This window comes from Paramisgurnus dabryanus, chromosome 2, assembly GCF_030506205.2.
Source record: "Paramisgurnus dabryanus chromosome 2, PD_genome_1.1, whole genome shotgun sequence".
Taxonomy (NCBI): Eukaryota; Metazoa; Chordata; class Actinopteri; order Cypriniformes; family Cobitidae; genus Paramisgurnus; species Paramisgurnus dabryanus.
The window spans coordinates 54,986,168-54,996,394 of record NC_133338.1 but is presented as its reverse complement, the minus strand read 5'-3'; the positions used below and the strand labels follow the sequence as shown (position 1 = coordinate 54,996,394).

Below are 10,227 nucleotides of genomic sequence, written 5' to 3'. Positions count from 1 at the left end.
AGTTAAATTATTTGTAAATTCAAGTGAATTAAACTAATTTAAGTGCAACAAGGATTTTGTTTTACAGTGGATGCAGATTTTTGGTCTTTACCTGTGGACACTCTTTCTGTCATGATCCTGCCAGTCTATCATAGTTATTCATAGTTGTTCATGGTCATGTGGCAGGATCAAGTCAAGTCAAGACAAGAAAAGAAATATAGTTTTTATTTCTGTATAGTTTTGTCATAGTGTGGTGTTGTCTTGTAGGTAATTGTTTTGTCTTTCTTTTTGTTATTAAACCTTTTTGAGTTCACCTTTACCTTTGCATTTGCGTCCTGTCCTTTGTAATTCATGACACTTTCAGTTGGTTCTGAACATTGGATGGTTTAAAAGTGAAACTTAAACATTGTGTCCTCCAGTCAACAGAACCAACAATACTCCAAGACCAGCATGCACCATAAAAACACACAAATACAAACACACAGAGATCTGCTGTCCACTAAGCACAATCCTATAGAGGAAAGTACACAGTTATGAGTTACTGTAGAATCAACAAATCAATACAATATGTGAAACATCCATTTTCAACAAAACATCACCTAGACACAGGACTTCATGCAAGACACTCAAACACATTTACTCAAACACAGTTTAATTCACGTTAACATGATCACAATTCCCACCAAGTTTTCCCAGAAAAAATCTCCAGTTTTACTTTATGTAACATCATCCTTTTTTATTTCTAAATAAAATGACTAAACATATGTACATAATTAATTTTAAAATCAATTCAAAATTCATGTTTATCAAATCAGTGCTAATAAAACGCCACCACACTAAAAACATTCTTAGCGGCTTAACCTTTTTCACAAGACAAATAATTTTGTCTATAACCAACTAACCTGTCCATAATCTTCATTTTCTTCATTCAGAAAATTATAGGGAAAAAGTAAAACTCAATCATTGGTAAAGAGATGAATCACGATGTAAATGACGTTATATACAAAACAGGCTTATAAAACAGATACAAACCAGTTTATAAGAAGATCTCATAACCTTTGATTCTCCTTCCAGATATACGGCACTCAACTTACTGAACTACTGACATGCTGCAATACTTGATCTTTCAATAAAAGAAAAATCTGCGCGAAGAAGATGTTTCAAAATATCTTGTGTGCACATTACATTGAGAGTGATGGTCATTTGTGTTAAGCGTGCTCATTTTGTTCAATGTTGGCAACAAGTCCTTTAGTATCAATAGTTGTAGGTGGCCGTGAGAGATCAGACTTGTTATAGAGTCTGTTGTCAAATGTACGCTGTCCAATCACAGGCCTGCGAACTCTCTTAAAGAGCAGAAACCCAGCAAGACCGGCGGCAGCGATGATAACCAGCACGACCACTACAGCGATGCCAGTCGATCCATGAGACGTCTCATCTACCTGAACATCTGCAATACAACATTATAAACATATTATTGATTACTTGTGTGCCGGTGTTTGTTGGTATTTATCTACAGCTGCCAACAGATCGGAAAATTAACACTGAAAAACTTTTCAAAAATTATATTCAACATCATACCTGGGATTGATGGCTTCTCTGTTGGTGGTATAACTGTTTAAAAAGACACATGTCGATATTAACATAAAGTCAGGTGATGTGATATTAATGCAGATAATTTTTTATAGTTTATTTGTCAGACCTTTAGCAGTCTTGCAGATATAACCTCTCCTATTATTACAGCTGTTGACGCTCCACATCCCAGTGTTTGACTGAACTTCAACACAATTTTCAACATCATCCGGCATCCGGGGTTTCCAGTTTGTGTAATCCACAACCGTATTATCAATCCACATCCAATCACCTGTCATACACAAACTTTAGTTCAATATCTCTGTGATTTTAAGTGTGTTATATTGATTTAGATGAAGGCTCGTTCTGACCCATATGACTGCGGTGAAGTCCAATCCAGACTGACTTGACTTCATCCTGCAGGATCTCCAGGTTTTGCTGGATAAACTGTGATTCTATTTGATCCTCAATACTCACTAAAGATGCACCTAAAATGACAGATAAATCACTGTATCTGCATTTAAAACCAATCATTCACCTTTATTTACAACTGATATAGATTATTAATTACTACACATATAATAATATGAGAAATAAATCTGCAAAGTTTTGCCTCAGCCCCCCCCCAAAAAAAAAGAATAAACAAAATAAACAATACTAAAGATGATTTTTGACCTATAGTAAATGTTTATAAAAAAATATTGCAAATGATATTGGGGTTGGATCCAGATGCAGGGGTGGAGGACGCTATTGCGGAGTTCACGAGACATGGTAACATTCATTAATAAAATAGGAAATAAAACATGAAGAGTAAAACAACGGGCAGGTAAGTAACACAGGAACACTCAGAACATGGAACACAGGAACAACATGGAAGTAACGACAATGATCCGGAAGTGAGTGTAGCAGAGACAGAGGTATAAATACACATACTAAATGACAACAGGTGAAACAAGACAAGCAATCAATGAATAAGAGTCCAGGTGATAATAATCAGAACACGGACTAATCGTGACAGTACCCCCCTTAAAGAGTGGCTTCCAGACACAACCACTAAAACATAAACATAAATGTGAGTCTGGGGGGAGGGACAGAGGGCTTGGAGACCACGGCGGAGCCAGCGGAAGCCGGGATGAAGCCACCAGGGCAGGGAGCCGGAATGAAACTGGCAGGCCAGGAAGCCCGGACGAAGCCGGCAGGCAGGAAGCCGAGACGAAGCCGGAAAAAACGGAGCGGCCATCTTGAGAACTGAGGCAGACAACTCGACCCTCCTGGGAACCGACAGAGATCCGATTCCCCCGAAAGTCGACTCCCACCATCTGGGGGAAATGGGCTCACACACGGTGGCCACCACCCCAGGGAAATAGTCGGGCGTGGCATCCGTTTCGAGCACCGAATTGAGCAGAGTGATGGACCTCCCGGGAATCAGACCAGACAACTCAACCAACTGAACTGATTTGATACTCACAGGAACGGGCTCGTGTGTCGCGGCAACCATCCCAGGGGAATGAATCGGGTGTGGCGACCGCTAGCTTGAGCCCGTCCTGGAGTTCCGAGCGTTCTCTCACAGTCAGCTCCAAGGGGCATCGGGGCTTGGCAGCTTGCAGGACCCGATGTCCACTACTCCCCCTCAAAAAAAATTCAGGGGAAGCTCTCCTCCACGAACCTGCTGCGTCCTTGAATGGCGGATCATTCTGTCATAACTGGTAACAGGAATCAGGACACAATCGCGGAGTTCACAAGACATAACAAAACACGAGGAGTAAAACAACGGGCAGGTAAGTAACACAGGAACACTCAGTACATGGAACACAGGAACAACATGGAAATAACGACAATGATCCGGCAGTGAGTGTAGCAGAGACAGAGGTATAAATACACATACTAAATGACAACAGGTGAAACAAGACAAGCAATCAATGAATAAGCGTCCATGTGATAATAATCAGAACAGACACAAAACATGACATGGACTAACCATGACACATTTTTATGAGTCAGCGGTTTTACCATAAGATGATGCATACGCGAGTTGTTGCTCTACCATTTCCGCATTGAGTTTAATAACACAGGTGCTAATAACGTTTTTTTTGAGATTAAGAGCATACACAATCAGTGATATTTCTCAGAATAAGTTTTGTAAAAGTAAAGAAAACGTATATTCTGTGGCTTTTTATAAAATTAATTAAAGGGGTTGTTTTTATATTGCTAAATTAAATGTTAGATTAACCACAGTTTAAACGTTATCTTAACTGTTTCAAAATACATGCAATTAACATTGTTAATGCATTTTACTGTACAAACGAAACAATATTGTTTAACATAACATAGTTACAAAACCAGCAAAGACCAGTGTTGTTTACATCTTGCAAAACGGTCCATAGATCAGTAGTAAAAATGTTAAGTTTTCACAACCACACGCAGAGCAACATAACCTCGATATAGACCAAATATATTCCAATAAATAGTCCAAAATCTCTACCACAAATTTCTACTGGTTATTCATACCTACCCACACCTAATTTTCACTAAACACACTGACATAGGAAAGAAAGATATTAAGTAAATTAAGACTTAGTAGTTGTGTATTCATTACCCTTCAAATTGTACAAATTGTGCAAATAAATATGTATTTTAAATTCGCTATGTCAATTTGCGCAATTTAAAGGGTAATGAAAACGCAACTAGAGATATTATGTAATTGTTAACTGAAAGTAATGTACCAGACAGCGTCTTACCCATTCTTATACATTCTACTGTGGCATGAGCCCAGCTGTCTCTCGTGGAGGCCATGAAGGTATAGCAGTTTCCTCTAAACGGGATCCAACCTCTATTTTTCGACTCGGGGCAGTTACCCGCCAGCTGAGGCGGATCTGTGGGGGCAAAAGCTGTGGGCCGGTGTGAAGGATTAGTACATCTTTGTCTGAATTCAATTTTTTAGATTCCAAAAATACAGCATGTTGCTTGTAAAAGCCAGCTGAAGGTATAGTACACATTCGAGGTCTTCATGGGTCCAAAGAAATGTACCCAAGCCGAAATGACCCAAATCACTTTGGTGCATAATTTTTTTTTTTTTTAAAGAAAGACCCGACACAAGAAAATTAGTCCTGAGTCCGACCCAATCCAGTGGCCTTTTTTTTTACCCGAATGTAAACGGCACTAACTTGTGTGCAGTCTGCAGCCCTGCACGCACCAGTCTGACCTGGTGGTCTCACAACCAATTTGGCCAGCTGCTCAGTTTATTTTCATTTGTTATCTGATGACAACACAGAGGTAACCAGTAAAATGTGCATTCAAAATTGATTGACAGGTCTGGCTCAACAAAAAATAACATACCGACAGCTACACAACATCGCAAGCAGAGGTGTAAAGAGTAGCTGAAAGCCATACTTGAGTAAAAGTACAGATACCTTACTGTAAAAATTACTCCACTACAAGTTACAAGTCACCAATTTAAATACGACTTGAGTAAAAGTACTAAAGTAACCCAATTTAAAAGTACTTAAGTATTTTTACTCATACTGAATGTTGGCTCAAAGATGCACTAGTCCTCAGCACAAAGAGACATTGTAGGTCTGGGCAGTGAAAACTAAGAAAGTTTATTTATGAGGTTTTACTTCCTAATATAGAAAAGAAATCAAACACCTCAAAATTTTGACCTGGCAGAACAAACACAGATTAAACATTGTCACAGTCTTTTGACTAAAATTGAATTAAGTTTTAGTCATATTTTTGTCATCTGAATTGATTTAGTTTTAGTTTTCTAATTTTTTTCAACTAAATGCCATGAGATTTTAGTCTAGAAATCTAAATTACATTTAATTTAAACCCATTTAATTTTAGTCTAGTGTCATTGTGTACTTGAATGTGCCATGCTGACAAATATATAGCCTAACTTTGTGATATAAATATGGTAACACTTTACAATAAGGTACATTAGTTAACATTAGTTAGCTACATAATTGAACATGAACTAATAATGAACTGCACTTATACAGCATTTATTAATCTTTGTTAATGTTAATTTCAACAATTACTTATACTTTATTAAAATCTTGTTAACATTAGTTAATGCACTCTGAACTAACATGAACAAGCAATTAAAGCTTACATTTTAATTAACTAACATTAACAAGGATGAATAAATACTGTAACAAATGTATTGCTCATGGTTTGTTCAAGTTAGTTAATACATTAACTACTGTTAACTAATGAACCTTATTGTAAAGTGTTACCAAATATTCTTATATAGGCCTATCCTAAAAAAGATATAATTTTAATATTTAAAAAATTCCAGTAAACTAAAATTACACTAACAGAAATATGATAATGCATATTAAAACGTGAAGTTGTTCATTTGAAAGATTAATTGTAAACACATGTAGTACGTAACACCACTATCTCACATTAAATGCACTAAATTTCTTCAGTCATGCATCCCTCTTTACAGTAAATACATTACAGCATACTTGATTAAATGTGAAGACAGTGAAATTGTACACTTATTATCAATCTTATAATGTACTTAAGTTACTCGGGCAATCAGTACAGGACCTCACTGGTTTATTTTGGCTTATATAGTAAGTTATATCAAGTTACGTAGCTGATAAAAATCAGTATAATACATTTGTGCTTGCCTTTGAGTTGCGGGATGATTGTAGCATCACATGTTTAACAAAGGGTCCCTTGACAGAATCAAATGTAATATGCATCCATATATCTGCTCTTTATCTCTTCTCTTAGACCAGACGCAAACTTTTCCCTACAGTTTATGACATACGCAGCACGCAGATGTCCCGCTACGGTGGCTCAACGCAAGCCATTCAGCGTTTGACATCAAAATACCGCGAGACCAGACTTCTCCATATGCATTTGATTGGCTCTCGCAGTACTTTGATTTCATACGATTGCCCTGCGTAGCGCCACATGAAGTCCCTTAGTTATGTGTGTGCGTCTAACCTCGCGACCACAGATTCTATCCATCATCACCCTCTGACACTTTCGTCTCGTTTTTATTCGTTGACGAATAAACAATGTAGCGAGTAACGGAAAGTGTTATTTCAAATGTAGTGGAGTAAAGAGTACAAATACCCAATCAAAAATGTAATTGAGTAGAGAGTAAAAGTTGCTTATATTTTTGATACTCAGTACAAGTACAAAGTAGCCCAAAAAATACTTAAGTACAGTAGATTTACTTAAGTACTTTACACCTCTGATCGCAAGTACTCTTGACAAACAGAGGATGGGTTGGAAAAGGACTCGATGCACACCTGCAAGTTAGTTCGGGTCTTCTCTGGTCTTTTCGGTAAAAATAAATGTATTAAAAAAATTACCTGATACCGATCCCACTATTATTGAACCCAACTTGTGTCCAATGCACACTTGAAAGTTTTAGATTTTGGGTTTTGAGATCCTTGGACCCATGAAGACCTCTATTACACTTACACAGGTTTAACATCTGAACTGCAGATGAATAACCACACTATTCACAATTCTAAAGAGACATCCATCATTCAGAGATGTAAATGATCCATAACAATGAAGTACCTGTTGATCGTTTACAGAGGGAATAATATGTGGTGTTACACGCTGCAGTTTTCCAGTCTCCATCCGTGTCAATATAAACACAAGCTAAATTGTTTTTGGGTTCTCCTGTAGCCCATTTACTGTAGCTTAGAAGCCAGTTATCCACCCAGCGATAGCGTCCACCTGTCTGAAGAAAGCACATTACCACACTCATATGTTAGTAAAATCATTTCTGCAGTGTGTATACAGTATATGATATTACATGAATGTGTTTATTGTGAAGAGAGATGAATTTATTACCAGGTTACTGTTGAGTCCGATCCACAAAGGTTCTTTGAGTTTGTCGACTCGGAGGCTGGTGTACGCCTGACTGATGGAGTCCAGTACACTCGCAAGATCAGCATCATCAGCTTTACACTGTCTTCTCGCTTCATCCCAGCTCATCTTCTCCAGCTGGAACTTATATGAATCATTTCCCAGACTGAAGTATTTCTGTGGTACTGCTGTGGTCACGAGAGCAGACAGCTGAGAGTCTAAAACACAAACAAAATACTTACAGATTATCTACAGTAAGAGATCAACAAGTGACCCATATACTCATGGGTTTTCTTTAATCAGTGTCATTGTATTGAGTTTCAGTTATAACATTTAAGCAGTAATGTCTTTTCTTCACCTAACCTGTTTTCCTCTTGCAGATGAAACCTCTCTCATCTCCACAGACTTCAACTTTCCACATACCAGTCAACTTCTTGGGATGTCTAATCATCACAACACAGTCATAGGTCTACATGGGAAAGAGTTCAGATAAACACTTGAAATTAACTTATAGTATTCATTTATATAATTTCTTCCCAAAACCTTTCCCTGAATTTAAAATTACTTCATAAACATCAGATTTGATAGTAAAATGTGTGTATGTTAATGAATACCAATCATTGGTAAAAAGAGAGTGCATGTACGCTCATTCACAATTAACATAGTGCCCACCTATGCACTTCAGATAGGCAAATTTCATATCTAGGAATGCTGTAATACTCTGGACTCAATTTAATTTTTTGTTTGACTAATAGGCTAAATGCCTACCAGTAAGTTAATGAATTGAATTGTGTCCACCAAAGTGTTTTAAGCAAACTGAAATAATACCTGGTGCTCTCCTGAAAACAACCAGCATAGTGGCGCTTGAGTGCGTTTTGGAAGCACTGAACATTATTCCAGAGACGCGTTTGTTGCTGTGATAAGTAATATCCACAACAGTTACTTTATATGTTATTCTGAAGAATTTTACTGAATATAAAAATGCTGTACCCATTCATATTAAAGTCGCCATGAAACGTAAGTAGCGATTGTCTTATTTTTTTCCCGTGGTGACGTTTATCTGAGTGAAACAGCTTCTGAAATAAAAAAGTAGGGCGGGATAACCACTGTAATCTTTTCCTGGGCCCCGCCCACCTTCCATACCATATAACCAGAAGTAAAGAGAGATCGTTTTGATTTGCGTTTTTGATTAAAGATTATAAAGGCACATTCATTTTTTAAAATAATGAAGCTCACAATAAATAATTTGTAATACATACCACATTATTAACAGTTTTAGTTTCATATTTCAGTTCATTGTGACTTTAACTTCTACATTGTTGAGTTGTACAAGCATAATGGTTGGCCAATGTAGTGTTTGTCCCGCCCCTTCTGTACTGTGATTGAAAGATTTCTTTTTTTCTCAAGGTTAAAAAGTTACAAATGAAAAAAAAAATACATGGCAAAAGAACTTGTGACACACTATTATGATAAATAGTGCATAAAAATACAGTTTGTCTAAAAGAATACAAAATGTTTAAAAGTTTTACGCACCATTTACACGTAGTAGGGAGCAGGTGTTGAAATTTAAAGTCGAAAGTATGACTTTTAAAGTTTGACTTTTTATCTAATAAATGTAAAAGTTATAATTTCATATTTTGTTTCTTATAATTATGATTTACCACAGCATGATTTTTTTCCCTATGTGGCGGAAATGGGCTTCCATAGGATGTAATGTGTCACAATAAAGAGAAAAGCTTACAGAAAATTCATCAAGCTCAAATTCCAAAAATAACTTTGTAAGACTTGTGGCTTTAAGACTATTGATTATTTGGGCTGTAATGGGACATCTATAATAGATTTTCATTTATGAAACAAAAATTCTATTTTGTGCACAACATTTCAGTTCCTCTACACTTCAACTCTTTTTTAACTTATCTTAATTTTGACATTTGGAAAATCACAATTGTGTCTGTTGGTCAAACAGTTGCTGTAAACATTTAAGTGTGGCCGTGTCATAGCTTAATAGGTTTTAAAGGGATAGTTTGGGATAGTTACTACTCTTCCTCATGTTGTTCTAAACCTGTATGATTTTTTTTTCTGATGAACACAAAAAAAGATATTTTGAGAAATGATGGTAAACACTCAGCAGACAGTGACCATTGACTTCCATATTAGGAAAAAAATATTTTGGAAGTATTGTGATAAATGATAAAGAAAATATTTTGATAAATGATGATACAGTAAGCACAAAGTTGACGGTACCCATTAAATTCTATCATATTTTTTTTCCTTCTATGGAAGTCACTTACTGCTGTGTGTTTACCATCATTTCTCAAAATATCTTATTTTGTGTTCATCAGAAAAAAAGAAATTCATACAGGTTTAGAACAACACGAGGATGAGTAAATGATGACAGAATTTTCATTTTAAAGTGAACTATTCCTTTAAGACCACATCACATTCTGAAGACGCCAGCAAACAAGACCAAAAGACTTTAGGGTGCATCGAGTTGATAAAATGAGAAACTTGATAATTTTAATAACAATAATTAAATGAGCACTTTTTGCATTCAGAGAAGCTGAATAAAGAAGCTTTGATGTGCTACATTATTCTTTGCACTTGTTAGTAACATCATGCACACTTGCCTCTCTTTCAAAGTAGCTTCTTGACTCTGGCCATGACATTGGATGACCTTTGACCCAGTTTGTGTATTTGACGCCTTTACCATCAGTCCACAAAAAGCGCATCTCCGCGTTGACGTCATTTAAACCGATCCACACGTCATCAGTAGATCTGAGCATCAGAGTTGTAAGAAATGCTGAAAATACAAACAAAGAAAATGTCTAATGCTTACAG

General features: G+C 36.5%; 1 protein-coding gene across 1 annotated transcript in view; it reads right to left on the bottom strand.

Annotated features, from left to right (window-relative positions):
* Positions 1-662: 662 nt before the first annotated feature.
* The window catches only part of LOC135743923 (macrophage mannose receptor 1-like), a 41,198-nt gene continuing 31,633 nt past the window's right edge, over positions 663-10,227 (bottom strand). The window contains exons 22-30 of the mRNA XM_065261828.1: positions 10,017-10,189; positions 7,753-7,858; positions 7,375-7,607; positions 7,096-7,261; positions 4,287-4,436; positions 1,920-2,036; positions 1,679-1,840; positions 1,558-1,590; positions 663-1,426 (exon numbers count right to left, since the gene is read on the bottom strand). Of these exons, the coding sequence (XP_065117900.1) occupies positions 1,188-1,426; positions 1,558-1,590; positions 1,679-1,840; positions 1,920-2,036; positions 4,287-4,436; positions 7,096-7,261; positions 7,375-7,607; positions 7,753-7,858; positions 10,017-10,189 (1,379 nt within the window). The 3' untranslated portion in view covers positions 663-1,187. The remainder of the gene's footprint in view (positions 1,427-1,557; positions 1,591-1,678; positions 1,841-1,919; positions 2,037-4,286; positions 4,437-7,095; positions 7,262-7,374; positions 7,608-7,752; positions 7,859-10,016; positions 10,190-10,227) is intronic.